The following is a 20,242-nucleotide window of genomic DNA, read 5'->3' as shown; positions in this document are numbered from 1 at the left end:
CTTTTCTTTTTTAAATATTTTTTTCTATTCATTCTGTTTAAACCAATGGGGGTTTTCTTCACAGTTGCAGATAAAGATTAGGCTACACTAATATTATAGTATTAAAAGAAACTGATGAGTCATATTCATTAGAAAGTTGATTTAATTGATTTAGTTGGGCTGGGGCTTCTCCCTGGGCAGGGTCTGGGGCTGGAAAGTTGATTTAATAAAAGAAAAAAATACTAATTTAATCAGATTAGTCACTTTATTCAAATTGAGGATTTAGTTTGAGGATAAAAAAAATTTATTAACACATTCAGGGCCATTTGGGGCCGTCTAATATCACTCTAGATGGCCAGCATTTCAAAATAGACTTGCATAGTTCGTGGGGCTGTTTGTAGAGCTAAATCTATACTTTATATTATTGCTATCTGTCCATTCTCATTGTCAATTGAGACCATAAACCGCCCCTTCAAAATGGCTTAAAGAAATAATTTTTTCATCAATACGTTCTCATTTTATAGCCTCGTGAATATAAGCGTTATATGGGATTTGGACTAGTATATTTCCTGGTAGGCGAGATACAGGCCGCTAAGCGAATAACTTAGGCCCCGTTTAGACGGAAACGCTAGCCGGTGAATCCGCCAAAATATTTTTTCGGATGTGCCTTTCGTTTATACGGAAACAGCGTTTTTACGGGGTGAAACCGCAAAAAAGTGAGACTACCTTCCAGGGTGGAATTCCTAGAAAAACGCTAAACCTTTGCGCTCTCATCTAAACTGTCAAACCGCATAAAACGATGACGAAAGGGTTGTCACGGCTCTGGTCGCGCGTACTGCTTACATCACAGGCATGCGCCAGCGCCGCCAGTAGCCTAGAAGCGTAAACAAAGCATGTCTGATTCTATCCATGGCGATCACCTGAAGGCTACATTGGCAGTACTTTTAACCCTTTCACTGCCACACGACAGAAGTTTAACCCTTTACTATCACACAACCGGCTGTCGTGTGGCAGTGAAAGGGTTAAATACGCAAGAATCTGTCCCGCGGCGTGAGTGGACCCACTGTCTGTGAGTGACTCTGCTTTGGTCCAATCACATTCCCCATCCACAGTCTGTGAATCAGAGGCAGAGTAGGGCGGGTCTTCACAGCACGTCATGTGACATATGCGCCAATCGTGTGACAGCGGGGCTCCGTCGTTACAGCCTCGTCTGCACGGAGAATTCCACCCCAAAACGCTCGTCTAAACGCAAAATTAAAAGTGAAACCGCAAGACGACTTTTGCGGTTTCTGTTCAGACTTCCATCCCAAAACGCTCGTCTAAACGTAGCCTAAATCGAACAGCGTTTCGGCACTACAGGAGCTAAAGCTAAAACGCAAAATTCATATAGTCGGTATTGATGGTCCACCATGCATGCATGAAGGGGGGGCGGGGGACATCGTTTCTGATTATTGATTACCAATAACCGCGTTAGCCTCAGTAGTCACATTCGCTGATCGGGTGGATGGCTATCATAACAAGGCCTGATCAGCATGTAATTTACGTGAAAAAGATCTTTGTGGGCCGGTTGGATCCCCAAAATGATTTCCCAGTTATCGATTGCCATCGATCGATATGTCCATTGGCTGATCATAATATTCCTTTACTGCACACTAAAATTTGAGCCATATGAAATCCATTTTATTATTTTCCAAATTCAATTTTATTTTTTCCCAAATTCATTTTTTGCCATTTTAATATTTCAGAATTCTGTATTTTGCCTTTTGCGCCCATTTTACCATCAGAAATAGTGTCTAATAATTGGGAATGAATAAATGTCCACAATTTAATAAGATATAACAGTCCATTTAATGTTTTTAAGTGCTGCAACTCAGAAATACAGTTACATTTTGCACAATATGCTTCAAATAATATTGTGACAAAATAAAAATTTCAAGTGTAAACAAGATACAGCTAGCTACTTTTATCACAATGTCAGTAGCCTAGCTATATCTATTCTATTGTGATGGAATATAGTAATGCATAATTTTATGCACCTTTAGTTTATTTCATTTATAAAGGACAGTGTGCTACTGACAATCATTTGCAAATAGATGGGTGCACCAGATTTAGCAAGAAGCTATAATTTCCATAACGTTACATAGCTATTTAAATCACAATAGTGTCAGTGATTAGCCTCGCCCTCTAGCTGTATTTATTGTGATCACCAGAGATCATCGTTAGAGAGTTGGTGTGTTTTGGGAAGCGCAGTCCTTGTTCCTGACATGGTTTTTGAAGTGATCTTCGCACGTGTTTTTGCGGGTCCAGTCCCCACGGTATGATGACAGAATTAGCAAAACACCTTATCGACTGAAGCATAAAAGTCATTAGGATACTGCTCTGCTCTGAATTTAGGGCTTATTGCGGAATTTCGTAGCTTCTTGGCGGCGTTAACACAGAAGCAGCGAAACGCTTGGTCACCGCTGTGTTGTGTGTAACACGCAGCGTCCCCGCCTCCCCGGTCATGTTTGCTTTGCAACAAACGTTCCACCCAAAAACGGAATTTCAGTCCAGATTAGGCCAAATTCTGCAATATTCCACGTTTTGCAGTTGATTCCATTTTTATTGGTAAATTCCGTGATTCCGTCCGTGAACGCGGATTTCATATGGCTCTAACTGAAATCTGCGTCCCAAAACGTATTCCGTGCTACATGCTATAGGCATAGCTTCAGAAACTACATTGAAGATCCAGAGAAAACAAGACAACTTCTGCCACAGGGAACACTGCATTATCAAGATAGCGCCTCTAAGAGGATCTGGCCGGTAATGCACTTTATTGAATTCAAAGAGTAGGGTACTTCTGCAGTGCTGCTCGGTGACATCGAGTAGGATATTAAAATGGAATAAAAGCCAAAACAACCTTGCCACAGACATGTCCGTGGATGGCCCTCTAGCGGTGTATCCGAAACACGGACATCTCCGTGGTTGGCCGGGAAACGGTTAAGAAAATACATTTAGAATTTTATTATTTTTTTTATTAGATACGAACCGTTCGAAAAACCCTGTCAAAATTTTGATTCCCAAAAACAGGCTTCGGGGACAGCCTTACCATATTATTTATATTATTCAAATGGAACTCAAACATGTTCCGTTGTGATGTCCAGTATGATGTCATAATAGTACATTCTAGAACATTTGTGATGCCACAGTATGATGTCATGTTGTGATGTCACAGTATGATGTCATGTAGTGATGTCACAGTATGATGTCATAATAGAACATTCTAGAACATTTGTGTATCCAACAACTCTCTCAGAAGATATCATTGCACATTTTGGAACAGGACTGAACTGTTAAACAACAGAGGCCCTGTCCACACGAGAGTTTGGATTTAATATGACGTTTGAAAAAATAAAACTCCGTCCACACGGTGAACACAGGTGGACAACCGTGTATAACTGCGTACTCACGGGCAGAGCTGGAACCCAGCAACCGATACATTTAGTACAATGTAATACAATGCCAAAGCAGTAGGCGGCGATGTTGTTCAGACATGAAGGCCATTTCAACCAATCAGAAAAGACTGAACGCTCACTAAACTTCCTGTTGGGTCGCGATCTGCCATTAATTAACTGAAGAAGAAGAAGTAACGTTACCGATATGAAATGGATGTAAACGTTATTTAACAGATTGCAGAATGGGTACAATACAATACGGCTCAATACAAACAATTGTTAAGGGGATGCAGTCTGGACTGGGTTCCTTATAAGTTATAACAATAACTTGACAACACATGAGTTTAGTTTAGCTGCAGCTACATGTTTACTCTGAGCGTCAACAGACATCAGTCGATCACAACACTCTTCAACACAGACGATACGTTTTGAACAAAAGTTTGTTACAATCATTTTCATATAACGCTACTTGGGACAGCTCTGCTGTAAACACTGGTGTAGTTGGCTCTGCTATAATCTCTCTACCCCGCGGTCTGCCGTGAACATGGGGAATAATTGCGACAGCTCTGCTGTAAACACTGGGAATAACCTCGGTTGCTATGCCCACACGCAACTGCAAAACCGCACAACTCCACCCTGGCCACCGGTTTCAAAAGACCGCGGTTGCAGTGTAGCAAATCCCCGGTTGTGTGTGGCCGAACAGTGCAACTGCGCACATACAATCACGGTTACATTAAACCCAGCGTTCGTGTGGACGGGGCCATAGATTGAAACCTGCATTTCTCAAACAAGATGCCTTGCCTACCGCTTAGCCGTGGAAAGGTGAGTGTCCACTAGGGATGAGCCCAAACGTTTGAACGTTCGTTACGTTGGCATTCGAATTCTAAATCAACATTAGAATTTTTTATAAAAAAATGTGTTCGTGGTTGTGGCTGTTACAAATAGTGGTTAGCTTTAGAGATGAATGGCTATGATCACGGAGCAATAGTGTTAGGTGAAACAGATACATTTTCATTCATCACTCCTCGGCTAGTAGTAGCAAGGCTCTGGTTCCTGCCACTACCTGCCTGTGACTCTCAGAGCCCCTCGCTGCCCTCCACCTGATGTGACATCAGCGTTCAGCATCAGGACCAGGAAACTACCCCCCCCCCCCCCCTCTTACCCTGTCACGTGCCGAACAGCAACGTGATAGGAACCTTGAAGGACAGGAGGTTTTAACCCCTGACCAATCAGAAAAGGGGAGGAAAGGATTACCAGTTCACCCCTTTACGACCCCACACCCATGATACGATGTAATGACAAATAGAGCATGACACAGTCATAGTCTGCTACATGAAGTATCTAACAGCTTCACATAGCTCATGTGCTAACCTGCTATCTGATTTTTACTAAGGAAAAAACACAGAATAGAGAGGGCCCCCTTTAAGAGCCCCGGTACCAGACTTACACATGTGCTTCTGTGGCCAAACCTAACCCAGTTGTAGATCACAAGACACACACAACCCTTCATCACAACAAAAAATGGCAAGTACACTCCTGCTACAGAGGAACGCCGTTTTTCATAACGAGAGAATACAGAATCCTTGATTATGTATTGGCCACAGGCCTTGCTAAGCACACATGATAAGTGACCAAACAATCTTTTCTTTAGGAAAATATAGTTTCTCAAGCGGAAAGCACAACCCCAGCAATTAAGCTGAGGGTTACATCGTATCCCCACAAACACAGTGACACAATATATTGTAAACAACATGTCTGAGAGGAGGGTGGGGAAGCCCCAGGGAAACCGGGGGGATCACCCCTCCTTCCTTACCCTTGATACGACCAAGTTGAACAGGTAACCCTGTTAATATGTGAACACACTGTTCATTGTCATTACAGGCTGAGAAAATAATTCATTCCTCAATCATATGTCACTAAGCATAGCTTTATAGGTTAATTAACCCCCTTAGTTGTGAGTTCACGTTACATGAACACACATGTTCTCATCACAACTAACCAGATAATTTTTACACATGTAAACAACAACCCGATTTCTATGGAGAGAGAAGCTATACCAGTGACAAGACAATTCACACACAACACGCGTCGTATCCTCAATGTATTGCAGCAACACACGTTATAGAAAACATTGTTATTACAAAACATTTAGAAGAGAAGGAAAGAAGAAGTGTTTAAAGTCCGGTCGGGACCTTGCTACCCTGAGCGCAGGCCAAGAGAACTGCAATCTGGCTAACGGGACACCGAAGTTGAACACAGCATGGTAAATGGTAAATGGCTGCTTTTTTATATAGCGCTTTTATCCAAAGCGCTTTACAATTAGTTACTTACATATTACCCATTCACACACCGACGGCGGAAGCAACCATGCAAGGTGCCAACCTGCTCATCGGGAGCAATTAGGGGTTAAGTGTCTTGCTCAAGGACACAACGACACGCTGCCCAGGAGGAGCGGGAATCGAACCGGGAACCTCCGGATTGCCAGACGACTGCTCTACCTCCTGAGCCACTGTCGCCCCCGACATCTCCTGTGTCGGCGACGAGGGTAGCGTTGCTGCGCCACCCAGCCTCTACGTTTCTCCATGTTGACGCAGTCCTCGCTGGCAGGGCTCCCGGTGTAGGTTCGACTAACATCCTCTGTCAAAGATGACGTCGTAGTCAGAGTGTTTAAGGCATGTTATAGTCATAGCAATGTTCAACAGTGTAGCATCAAGCTAACAGCCGCTCTCGACTGATAGCAACAAGCTAACATTTCCTAGCCTAGTGACACAACGGGCTAGCGCCGCAGCTAACAGCTGACTGGCTAACAGGTAGGCCACAACTAGCACGCAAGCTAAGCAGCTATCACCTGAACTGTACACAACGACATAACAAGCCACACTTCAGACAGGCCGCCGTCTGAAACCCTCCTCATCCTTTAAGAGAGAAGAGAAAAAGAGATGTCAACACAGTTTACAACGGTGATTTTACCAGACATACGGCGGGGCCGGCACAAGTCCCATCTGGGCTGCAGCCGACTTGAACATGGATCTTCCGATAACGAACATCCATGCCCACATTTCCTCGTTAGGGTGTACTTTCACTTTTATGTGAAAGATGGGGCCTGCACGGGACAGAGAAGCATCCGCTTGTCCAGAAAATCCTGGGATCACCAGGTCCTGGTCGCGGCCCACTAGTTGACCATAATGGGCTTCAGACCAAGATCCTCCGCCGTCGCCTAAGAGGCCGAACAGAGGACCCTAATCTGGGGCCGGCTTTCGTAAAAATGGTCAGCTAGCCCCCATAGCACTAACAGACAACTGGCGCTCGCAAGCAAACATTACTCACCCAGGCTCGAAAACCAACCAGTCCCTCACAACAGACTTCCACAGTCCAGCTGCATAGCCGGAGGGCCAAACCCATCCAGCCGCAGCAAAGGAGGACTGCAGATTGGGGAGTATATCAGCGACGCGAGCCCCTAATACGAAAAAACCGGTGGAGGTTTAGAATGATCATCATCTTCCAGACACTCCAGTGATGAAGACAATATCGCCGTATTTTCTCGAAAATAGTGAGAGAAAATAAAGATATAATGTCAACGTATCTCCTTGTTCTTCTGTTTTCCTTTCCTCAGACTAATATTTTCTCCACGTCAAGTGGTGTATACAGGCACTTCCTTGTGGATGAAATTTGAGAAGGAGATGAGTGTGTGGCCCCACCCCTGCTTATGTAGGCAGCAGATGGGGGTGTGGTCAGACGGATGTTGGTATGTAAAGGTACATTTTGAAATGTATTCAGTGCATATCCACTGAAGCGAGATATTATGCAACTGGTGCTGAGCGAAGCCATAACGAAATAGAACTTTATTAACAGATTGCAGAATGGGTACAATACAGTACAGCTCAATACAACTGCTAAGGTCGCTTTCACACAGGGGCTGTTTGGTCCGGACTTTCGGACCAGAATTCGATAGTCTGTGTGAATGCGCGTCGAACTCGGTCCACGGACCAAGCAGGCGAACTCTGGTCCGCCTGAAAACGTAGGTCTCGGTTCGGCTTCAGCGGACCAAATGCGAACCAAATATAGGAAGTGATTATTATTACCACTGCTCGCAGCACTCACTGCAAAACAAGCACACTGCATCTAATCTCTCTATCTATCTCTCTCTCTCTCTCTCTCTATCTATCTATCTATCTATCTATCTATCTATCTATCTATCTATCTATCTATCTATCTATCTATCTATCTATCTATCTATCTATCTATCTATCTATCTATCTATCTATCTATCTATCTATCTATCTATCTATCTATATCTATGTCTGTGCATCTTGGGAAGAAGGAAGAAAAAACGCGGCTTATTATTATTACCGAGGCGCGCGGCTTATTATATTATTAAAACAGCTACTTGTGGGCACTCATAAAAACACAGTGGTCTACAAGTTGTTTAGCGAGAGGATGGTGGTAATGTGCTTCAATAGAACAATGGATCAATGCCATGTCAAAACTCGGCTCCGCTGATCTGGGCTCCGCAGTACACACACAGACACACACACGCGCGCGCGCGCACACACAGGATCGCAGCCACACACACATTTCCACTGTCCAATAGACAAGCGCCCTTTTCGACCGCGTGACATTGTTCAGAAGGTCTCGGTCCGCCTCACAGAAACCTGTGTGAAAGCAGGCGAACCAAATGAAGAATGCAACAATGTTGCAACTTCACCCCCAGAACCGCACCGAGTCCTCCAAAACTATATGTGAAAGCGACCTAAGACTGGAGGATGAAGACCAGCAAAATACTTTCAGCTTGTTTACATAAGGGTCCTCCATTTTCAATTCATCAAAACATTTAGAGCAGCGGTTCCCAAACTTTTTTTTTAATATGAAACCAAGTAAACATTATCCTCGCCTTAGCAAGCACACAACAATTAACCAGCTATATCAATAAGCAGCAGTTATTAATGAAAATGTTGGTAACTCCAGTCATTTTACTCAAATTGCAACAAATAAAATACTTCACCACACGAAAGAACAAAATGAGAATTGCATGCATAGGCTCAGAAACAGATGACTATTAGTTATATTTATTAGTAAAATAACACCATAGCACCGCCATTAGCCTTTTCATGTCACGCACCGCCAAAAGGGCGCTTGTGCACATATACAGTAGTTTCAAAAAAAAAATATATATAAATATATATATATATTTTTTTTTGCCACAAATATCGGTATCGGTATCGGCCGATTGTGTTAGTTGAACAGTCGGTATCGGCGGCCCATTTTCATATCGGTGCACCCCTAGTTTTGTGGTTGTCTTGTATTGTATAGGTTGCATGGTTTGAAATAAATAAATTAAACTGAAAAAAGTTGCCAAAATGTTGACCCTGCAAATTGTTTACTAAAGGTTTTTCATGGAAATGTGTTCTACTGTATATAGTTACATGAAAAACTTTACAGTAGTAAACATTGCAGGGTATCATATGGACACATAGGGACGGCCAGACGGCAAAACAAAAGAAGAAAACTGGACCAGATAATAGAAACATACCCGATAGCTTAATAATTGTATACATGCAAGATGATATATCTATATCTAATGATATATTTGATCCGTTTGTTTGGCTGAGACAAATGACTCATTGCTCCTGTAATGTCTGTGTCACCACCCTCAGCTCACTTCTTTCTCTGTCTCCTCCCCAGGGTGCCCTTACCTGCTCCTGGCTCCTCCTCCTCCTCTTTCACGCCGCCAACACCACCATCCCAGATGAAACTGAGAACGAGTTTACCAACAGCCAGAAGCCGGCCAAGTTGCCGCAGGTGTACCATAAGCCCTTCATCGCCATCTGGAACGTCAAAGTGAGCTGCGGCAACAATAAAGCGGACCAGGACAATGTCAAGGTCATCCTGAACAAAGTGTTCCATCTCCAAGCCACTCCGGGGGAAGACGACACACAGCCCGCCGTCTTGTTCAACAAGGATACGCTCGGCAATTTCCCGTTTATAATAAAAACTAAGAATAAGAATATATCTCTGGCGGATATGAGGAAAAACGCCATATTTGGGGGCGTGCCCCAGTTCCAGTCCCAGCTCCAGTCCCAGTTCCAGTCACTGAAGAACCACCTCTACAATGCCAGCAGGCACATCCGTCACTATATCCCCCGCCAGGACTTCCTCGGCCTGGCCACCATCAGCTATCAGGGCTGGCGCCCGCTGTGGGAACACAACTTTGGCGTGCGGGACGTATACAGGAAATATGTGGTGGCGCTGGTCAAGGAGGAGTTTAAGGGCAAGGAAATAGACTTGGACTTCTGGTTGAAGGCCATTGACGAGGACGACGAACATTCCATTGGCACGGCCGACGACGACGCGGTCGTGGATAAAGACGTCACGCACGCGGAGAAGACGAGGATGCTGGCGAGGCTGAGATTCGAGCGTAGCGCCAGGCGGTTCATGCAGAAGACGATCCAGTTCGGGGTGAAACTTCGCCCCAACGCCCTGTGGGGTTACTACTCCTACCCCGACTGCTACAACTCCAATTACGGGGACAATACAACGGTAGTGGTCGACACAAAAGGCTCCTGCAGCGACAACACGAAGGAGTCCAACGACGATATGCAGTGGATGTGGGATAGCAGCACGGCGCTGTTCCCCACCATGTTCCTCAAAAGGAACAAACAACAAAACCGCCTCATCTCCCACCATCGGCTCCAGGAGGCCATGAGAGTCTCCGACCTGAGCTCCAAGGAGTACGAGCTTCCCATCTACCCGCATTTGAGACTGAAGTATATCGAAGGAAATAAGGACTTTCTCGTAGAGGTAAGAGTTGATGTGAAACTGAAACACGGGCTTCTTGACTATGCATCTGAAATATATATTTTCTATTTGTATTACTGCTGGCAGATTCAGATTTCTTTATTCCCCATATTGTACAGGTACAAATGGAACGTGATGACATTTCAGTGCATGATTGATTTTTTCACAAATAGGAACAACATAATAATGATAATGATAAATAAATAAGTGCAAAACAGGACAGAACAGTGAGACAAGTAAGACAGTAAAGTGCAGTGGTGGGGTACATGGATACAGTGCAGCACAGTTCAAGTCCAGAGGTCCAGCCCGCCATAGACGGGGGGGGGGAGCAGGGGGACACCTGACTCATTTACCAGGCGAGCTGCTGAGGGGAAGAAGCTGAGTCTATGGCGGGACTTTAATGTCTTGGGGCGCGTGTATGCTTTCTATAACGCAGTTGCGTTTCCGGGTTGCTCTGATTGGCCGCTGACCCCACGTGACCATACGCTATTACGCCCCCCTTATCTAACGCTCTACAGCTCTCCGTAACTTCCTCGCAGAACACCTCTTTCCGTTTCCGTATTTATAATATTGGAAACGCCGTGCTGTGATAACAACATTAACGAGACTCATTGTGTCTATTCTGCTAACCAGGGAACAAACTTAACTTTTTGACTTACCAGCCATTTGGCTGGTAGATTTTAAAAACTACCAGCCGGGCAGATTTTTTACCAGCCAAAAATCCTATTAGTATTTATATTGTAACGTTTGGCCACTTTAAATCATTGAACAGAGAGAGAGAGGTAGATAGATAGATAGAGAGAGAGAAGGAAGGCCTGAAAACCTACCTGTTCAAAAAGGCCTTTGACTGTTAGCTTTTTATTTTAATTTTATTGCGCTTTTGTTTTTAAATTGCCTATTTATACTATGTTTTTAATTAACTGTTCTATTTTTATCTTATTTTTATTCTGTATTTTATTTTATTTGTTTTACTAATAACTATTTTATTTCTATTTTTTTAACTGTTTTAACCATGTAGTGTAGCACTTTGGGATCCCAGTGAACAAAAAGTGCATTACAAATCCAATCTATTATTATTATTATTATTATTATTATTATTATTATTATTATTATTATTATTATTATTATTATTATTATTATTATTATTATTATTATTATTATTATTATTATTATTATTATTATTATTATTATTATTATTATTATTATTATTATTATTATTATTATTATTATTATTATTATTATTATTTGTGGCTGCCGCCCTGGCGGACATCTGTGCTCTACTGAGTGCACCTTTCTAGTCTAGAGAGAGAGCGCTGATTCTCCGTAGCTGAGCAAGGTTGCATTTTGTCAACACAAGTTGGAACCCTGGAGGAAGCGATATAAGGAAACGAATTGCCAATAAATGTGAAGTTATCTTTGAACCTGTTGCAGGGAATATGCCTCCACATATTTGGTCAAATCAAATGCGAAATAGTAAAATATCAGAGCACAATCAAAAACACGATTGCAGGGTTTTCTTGTAGGCTAAAGAACGAGTGATGTAAGACCTCATGTGCGTCTCATGTTACAAACTTGACCTCGTGAGCAGAGTGCATCTCATTTACATTTAAAGGTTCATTGTTTGTAAACATTAGAACGGACACGTGACACACACACACACACACACAGTTTCAACTCACCACCGCCGCATCATATTGACGCCGAGCACAGACAACCCATTACCTGCCGGCCGAGGTAGATGCATGCAGTGTATTTTGTTAGCTGCCAGGTGGCGGGCAGACCTTAAATTCTAATCGCCAAACAATAAATCTACAAGCCAACGGCGCTGGGCATCTAACTATTTTGTACCCTGCTGCTAACGCTAACGTTATGTCTATTCTACAAGCTTTAACGTTACCTAGGCTCTCGTGTCTATCTGCTAACGTTCTCACGTCTATCTGCTAACGTTGGCATTAGGTAATAACCGGTTTAAAATGGATGGTGATTACCTCACGTTGTGTCTATTCTACTAGCATTAACGTTACTAGTACAAACAATCAAACCAAAACATTGACATCTAACTTATCTTTAGATATTTACTCAACCTCTAATGTCTAACTATGAATGAACACAACACTAACTTAACATCTTTAGCTAATAAAGTACTCAACCTCTACTGTCTTTAACTATGAATGAACACAACACTCTAACTCACCATCTTTAAATAATAAAGTACTCAACCTCTACTGTCTATGAACACAACACTCTAACTCACCATCTTTAAATAATAAAGTACTCAACCTCTACTGTCTATGAACACAACACTCTAACTTACCATCTTTAGATAATAAAGTACTCAACCTCTACTTGTACAGCAATTTCTGAAGGAAAGAATGATATTCTAAATGTCCACCATAAACATCACTCAGCTCTGCAGAACAGTCCCTGTGTCTCTTACTGAGGCTGCAGCTCCTGCTGGCATTCTGCTGGGAGAACATTCCTTTAACCCTTTCACTACCAAAGGGTTAACCCCTTTCACTGCGACAATACAGGTTAACCCTTTCACTACCAAGTGGTTAACCCTTTCACTGTGACTATCCAGGTTAACCCTTTCACTGCCACACAACAAATGTGTTAACCCTTTCATAACCCTTTGCTTTCACTAAACCGTCTAGTGTGGTAGTGAAAGGTTAACCTTCTGTAGTGTGGTAGTGAAAGATAAGATAAGATATTCCTTTATTGTTCATAGTTAAAGACAGTAGAGGTTGAGTACTTTATTATCTAAAGATGGTAAGTTAGAGTGTTGTGTTTGTTCATAGTTAAAGACAGTAGAGGTTGAGTACTTTATTATCTAAAGATGGTGAGTTAGAGTGTTGTGTTCATTCATAGTTAAAGACAGTAGAGGTTGAGTACTTTATTAGCTAAAGATGTTAAGTTAGAGTGTTGTGTTCATTCATAGTTAGACATTAGAGGTTGAGTAAATATCTAAAGATAAGTTAGATGTCAATGTTTTGGTTTGATTGTTTGTACTAGTAACGTTAATGCTAGTAGAATAGACACAACGTGAGGTAATCACCATCCATTTTAAACCGGTTATTACCTAATGCTAACGTTAGCAGATAGACGCGAGAACGTTAGCAGATAGACACGAGAGCCTAGTTAACGTTAAAGCTTGTAGAATAGACACAATGAGAGGTAACGTTAGCGTTAGCAGAATAGACACAAAGAGAGTCTCGTTAATGTTGTTATCACAGCGCTCGTTAATGTTGTTATCACAGCGCGGCGTTTCCAATATTATAAATACGGAAAGAGCTGTTCTGCGAGGAAGTTACGGAGAGCTGTAGAGCGTCAGATAAGGGGGGCGTAATAGCGTAGGGTCACGTGGGGTCAGCGGCCAATCAGAGCAACCCGGAAAGGCAACTGCGTTGTAGAAAGCATACACGCGTCTTGGGCAGCCGTAGCCGCCTGCCGTGGGGGAGCCTAATGAAGAGGCCGTGACCCGGGTGGGCGGGGTCTGCCATGATCTTCCTCGCCCTCAAGGCCCTGCCCTGGTGGAATGTAGGGACTCGAGGGAGGGAAGGGGGCAGCCGATCACCCTCTCCGCTGATCGTATCACCCGCTGCAGCTTGGCCTTGTCCCTGACCGTGGCTGCAGGGAACCAGGTGATGATGGAGAGGGTGAGGATGGACTGGATGATGGCAGTGTTGGTGTACAGGGAGAATAGTAGTGGGGACAGAACGCAGCCCTGTGGAGAGCCAGTGTGCAATGTGAAAAAGAATATTGGCTAAAAGATAAATGCCAGAGAGTGTTGGGTTGAGTGGTCTTTGAAATACAATGTTCATACAACTGGTTTGTTTAGTTCATTCATGGTATCCTTCCGAGTGAAGTGAAGCATCAGTTAATACAAGGACGGCAGCCCTGCCTTTGGCAGTAGAATCTCATTAGCACCACCATGTGGTGAAACAGAGTTAACCACTCCATTCACCAGAGTCTATCGCTGTACTCACAGCCACTAACAGCAAACAGTATTCCTTTGGTGCAATGGATGCGTATTAGTACATACTCTTGTCATCCCTTATAGTAGTAGCCTACACACTTGATACTGTCTCTGTGCCAAATGTTACTACGAGCAATCTAATATAAATAGAAATTAGGACTGTCAAAGTTAATGCTTTAATTTTGGAGATTAATTTAAATTATTTAAAGCATTAAAATAAATGAATCTAGATTAATCTATGGAGTGAAACATCTTCAATATTAGCGCCGCGGATATAAAAAAGAGGTCTAGCTGAGTCAATGTTGATGGTTTTGTTGAACATTTGTATTTCACAGGAGAGAAACTGTATTCAAAGAAAGCTATTAAAATAGTCTTTGAATCTAAATATACTTTCTTTGTGTTGAGTTTACATTAATTCCATTATTTTACTCAAGTAAATATCTGTTACAAGCTTCGGTCTTAATGCATTTTTTTTATCTAGATTCATCTAGATTAATTACAGCAAATTGTGAGATTAATTAGTAAAAAAAGAAATTATCTATTGACAGCACTAATAAATATAAATGCATTATTTAATCTTAAACCAATTCATGAATTTCTTCCAGGATGACTTGCTCTACACCATTGGTGAGAGTGCTGCCTTGGGTGCGGCTGGCTTCGTGATTACTGGAAACGATATCGCCTCATCCACCGTAAGTGTACAGTATTTCCTATCCATACACAGAGGTGGAAACTAACCGAGTATTTTTACTCAAGCACTGTAATAATAATAATAATAATAATAATAATAATAATAATAATAATAATAAACGTTATTTGTATAGCACCTTTCATGAAGAAACTGCAGCTCAAAGTGCTTCAATCACAACAGATAAAATGAGCACATAAAGTGCAGACATATAAAATCACAGTTGTTCACATTAGGATCTAACATCCCAACAGGCCACCTATAGTTTATGGTTTGATTCAGTTTTAAATAGACAATAATAAAAGGAGCAAGATAAAATAGACAGAGTAAAATAGTGTAATAGTGCAGTGCAATAAAATTGAATAGATTAAAAAATATATATATATTACAGTGCAATAAAATAGTTCTGGATTACTGTTCAACAGTTCAATAAAAAACCTGACAGTTTTGAACCTGTAATAAAATGCAATAGAGAGAGTAAAATAATACAGTGCAATAATAGAATAGTAGAATAGAATAGATAGTAAAATTATGCAATAGAATGGACAGAGTAAAATAGTGCTACAGTACAGCGGAGTGTACTGTACTTAACCTTATGTAGTGTGGTACTTACATTCACTTACTCACTTAAACAGCCTGTTCTCACACAACCCCACTCTTTTCATGCCAATTTAACTTGTTTCCCCTTTCCCCCATCGCCTGTCCACAGGACACATGCACCACGCTGGTGTCCAACCTGAGAGGAACTCTGGGCGATTTCATCACCAAGGTCACCCGGGCCGCCGAGCACTGCAGCGAGGTCCTGTGCCAGAACAACGGGCGCTGCGTCCGCCAGGAACACCACCTCAAGCATTACCTGCACTCGAGTACCGGCGTCCAGCTGGAGCTCCAGGTGCTGAATGACACGTTCCACTGCCACTGCTACGAGGGATATAAGGGAATGAATTGCGACGGCGGGGCGAGCATGTGGTGGTTGTGGTTGTCGTTGTCGGTGTTGTTGTTGTTGTTGGTGTTGTTGGCACTTTACATTAGACACTTTAGAAGAGACAGAGCTGCAGTAGAAGCGGGAGAGGTAGAAGAGGGAGAGGTAGAAGAGGCAGAGGTAGAAGATTTGGTTTGATTTTATTTTATTAGGGATCCCCATTAGCTGGTGCCATAGCAACCAGCTAGTCTTCCTGTGGTCCACACACAAAAAAACATACAAAAACAATTATTATTGCAAAAACAAAAGTATTAAAAGTCAGTAGTACACACAATGCATAATGAAACTACTGTAACACTTAAGATAGCTAAAATTACATTACAGTGTAAAACAAAAACAAAAAATTACTTTACTTTTAAAAGTGAATCTACTGTAAATGCAGCAGAGGTTTTGAGGCAGGTTATTCCAAAGAGTTAATGCTCTAAAAATAAAAGATCTCCTTAAAGCGTTGGTTTTAGGACCTGGCAATTCAAGCTGCCCACTTAAGATCGCTAAAATTACATTACAGTGTAAAACAAAAACAAAAAATTACTTTACAGTGTTAAAAACAATTAAAAAAACGATTTAAGATTATTTTAAAAAGTGAATCTACTGTAAATGCAGCAGAGGTTTTGAGACAGGTTATTCCAAAGAGTTAATGCTCTAAAAATAAAAGATCTCCTTAAAGAGTTGGTTTTAGGACCTGGCAATTCAAGCTGCCCACTTAAGATCGCTAAAATTACATTACAGTGTAAAACAAAAACAAAAAATTACTTTACAGTGTTAAAAACAACTAAAAAACGATTTAAGATTATTTTTTAAAGTGAATCTACTGTAAATGCAGCAGAGGTTTTGAGGCAGGTTATTCCAAAGAGTTAATGCTCTAAAAATAAAAGATCTCTTTAAAGCGTTGGTTTTAGGACCTGGCAATTCAAGCTGCCCACTACTGGAACCTCTAGTGCAGTGGTTCTCAACCTTTTTACACCAAGTACCACCTGAGAACGTAGCTGGCTCTCCAAGTACCACCATATGACCGACGTTAAAATACAGTATATTCAGCTATGCACAGTTCACGCAGGAGGCAAATGTATTCCTAATAGCATTATATTGTTAACTTTTGTCATCAGACAGCCACAATGTACAAAGGGGTAGCACTAGCACTAGCAAACTCTTCCACACAACTCATACAATGCAATGGGCATTGAGAACATAATAATTAACATTCTCACATAGCAAGTGAGAAAATTAAGAACAACTGTTTTTCAGCAAGTGTACTTAATTCTTTCTCTCTCTCGCTCAGCAAGCAATTGTCCTTCATTCACACACACACACACACACACACACACACACACACACACACACACACACACACACACACACACACACACACACACACACACACACACACACACACACACACACACACACACACACACACACACACACACACACACACACACACACACACACACACACACACACACACACACACACACACACACACACACACACACACACACACACACACACACACACACACACACACACACAATTTTGTTGTCCATTGACAACTCACAAAAGCAGGGCCGGACTGGGGAAATAATTCAGGCTGGGAAATATAGTGTGAAATATAGCCCCAGTCAAACCACTTTATTTTGTTACAAAGACTTAATTTCTTGCATTCTGGTGCATGAATCTTTTTTAAATGTACCCTTTAAATGCCAGTGTTTGTGATGGGCATAAAACATTATTGTAAAAAAGAAAAAAACATATTCAATACATTTTTTAATTGTAACCCTTTAAATGCCAGTTTGTGTGATGACATCACAAATTATTGTTAAAAAAACACACAAAAAGAAAAATATTTTCAATATATCAAATGCAAAGTACATTTTTCTGGGGGGGGATTATTACAGGCTAGGCATGTGTCAATGATTAGCAACAACACAGATTTTGATGGATTTTTTAGTTTTTTGTAATGTCAGATTTAACAACAACTCTTCAGAATATTTCAGAGTATTTCATTTTCTATCTGACATTACAAAAAAATCTAAAAATAAAAATGGTTATGATCAGGGCTGAAGTTGAATAAAAGATGTATGACTGTTTAGACTGCAATACTCTCTGTCACAGTGATCTCCTGGTTGTTACCTGTAAAGTGTCACAGCCAACTAAGTGACACTGGGTATGACATCCTGATCTTATATATGATTATGGGGAATGTCTGTAGATTCTTCCTGGACAATGGAATAGAAACACGTTATGTGTAAACACATGTTAAAGTGCCACAAGTCAACGAGTGACACTTTGTATAATATTCTTATGTTTATTATATATGATTGGAGCTATGTATATGACCTGTATACTCTTTATACACTTATAAAACTATGTTACAGTTAATGTGCAGTCGGAGTGAAGAGCAGGATTGAGCTGAGAGCAAGTTGGCACAGTTTAAACCTGTCCTGTCTGCATAGAATAAAACCAATGATTGGTACAGGTGTATTGTATATTTATATATATATATATACAATATATACAATGCAATATACAATAGTATATTGATGTATTACAGGTATGTAGTATGCAGTACAGGTATATTGTGTATTGTAGGAACACAGGCCAGTTATTCCCTCTCAATAATGACTACAGCCCAGAGGAATGTACGGGGGCCTCTTCCTGGAGCTCTCCGGCCGGCAGACGCATTAAACTGGTTAACCCTTTGTGGGGTCTGAGTGAGATGGGGAGTGAAGGGACTTTCCACAGCAGAGAACAAAGGGAGTCTGTTCCAGCGAAAAACGTTACAATTACTTTCGAGTTACGGCCTAGTGGAGTAAAATGGGAGGAGAGCCAGTCCCCACGAGCCGTGCATTGACTGGCTGGTGAAATGACATCACGGTGACAGCGCTGTATTTGGACCAATAAGCAGAAGAGACCCTGGGGCCCTTTATAAGGGCCAACTGGCGAGATCACGGGCAGATTTTTACACTGAGCTGGAGAGAGAAGAAGAATGGTGCTTAGAGACTTTTTTGAGAGATGAGAAGAATGGTGCTCGACACTGGGCACAAGCCGTGCATGATGAGATGTTTTGTTCTGTGCTTATTTTAAACTGAATTGGGTGCTTTCCACTTCAGTATCTTTTTGTAACTAGCTTTTTCTAATTAAAATTACCTCTTTATAAATATGATTTGTGTCCTTTCTTCTGACCAGACGACCGGGTAAGCATGAAATGTGTTTTGCATTGTAACTTCACCCCATGCATTTTTTGATTAATGATGTAAAATAGAATAAGTGGCTTTATCCCTGCATTAAGGACTAAAGGTGGATTCTGATAAACCTGGTTTTATCAAGTAAAGCCATATAGTGATAATATGTGTAAGTGGCTTTATCCCTAGCTATAATGGGGATATAACCATAACTATAGGCTTTATCAAGTAGAGTAAAAGGAGACTTATGATTATGCATTAAGGACTAAAGGTGGATTCTGATAAACCTGGTTTTATCAAGTAATGCCATATAGTGATAATATGTGTAAGTGGCTTTATCCCTAGCTATAATGGGGATATAACTATAACTATAGGCTTTATCCCTACGGAGTAAAAGGAGACTTATGATTATGCATTAAGGACTAAAGGTGGATTCTGTATAATGGGATTATCAAGTAAAGCCATATAGTGATAATACGTGTAACGGATTAGGGAAATGGACCTCCTCTGAATATAGAGAGTCCTTCCCAGTGCAAATAAAATAAAAGATTCCGCAACTTCAATCACTCGACGTTAAAGGTCGATGACTGACGGGGGTCGGAACGGTGCATTCGCTGTCTCTTGTCGGTCAGTGGTAACAACAACATTTTGTAGACTCGGTTAGTTCTGCGTGTCAACCACTTCACAGGACGCTGTTTGAGGTGTAGATAGGCAGACCAATGAGTTATGAAGTTATCGATCTGACCTAAGAGCGAGCGTGGGCATTCAACCTAGGTTATCTAACTATCGCGTCGCCGCAACTAGAAACACTGGCCTGGCCTGCTTCTAAGTTCAGTGGCCTGACTGCACAAAAAAAAAAAAATTATTATTATTATTAATATTATTATTATTATTATTATTATTATTATTATTATTATTATTATTATTATTATTATTATTATTATTATTATTATTATTATTATTATTATTATTATTATTATTATTATTATTATTATTATTATTATTATTATTATTATTATTATTATTATTATTATTATTATTATTATTATTATTATTATTATTATTATTTTTATAAATCTTTTCAAGTACCACCAGCAGTACCACCAAGTACCACTAGTGGTACGCGTACCACAGGTTGAGAACCACTGTGTAAGGGTGCAACTTGCACCGTGCAATCCATTCTTTGTGGATCTAGCCCACAGTATT

At 41.2% G+C, this 20,242-nt stretch overlaps 1 protein-coding gene across 1 annotated transcript in view; it reads left to right on the top strand.

Moving 5' to 3' along the window:
• LOC311242530 (hyaluronidase-4-like) overlaps positions 1-18,539 on the top strand; it is a gene marked incomplete at both ends in the record, with an annotated part of 50,184 nt that extends 31,645 nt beyond the window's left edge. Inside the window, 4 exons of the mRNA XM_084331488.1 lie at positions 9,096-10,211; positions 14,790-14,876; positions 15,582-15,764; positions 18,483-18,539. Of these exons, the coding sequence (XP_084187614.1) occupies positions 9,096-10,211; positions 14,790-14,876; positions 15,582-15,764; positions 18,483-18,539 (1,443 nt within the window). The remainder of the gene's footprint in view (positions 1-9,095; positions 10,212-14,789; positions 14,877-15,581; positions 15,765-18,482) is intronic.
• Positions 18,540-20,242: the final 1,703 nt, after the last annotated feature.

This window comes from Notolepis coatsorum (assembly GCF_963971535.1).
Source record: "Notolepis coatsorum genome assembly, chromosome: 16".
NCBI classification, from domain to species: Eukaryota; Metazoa; Chordata; class Actinopteri; order Aulopiformes; family Paralepididae; genus Notolepis; species Notolepis coatsorum.
This window is presented reverse-complemented; position numbering and strand designations above follow the sequence as displayed.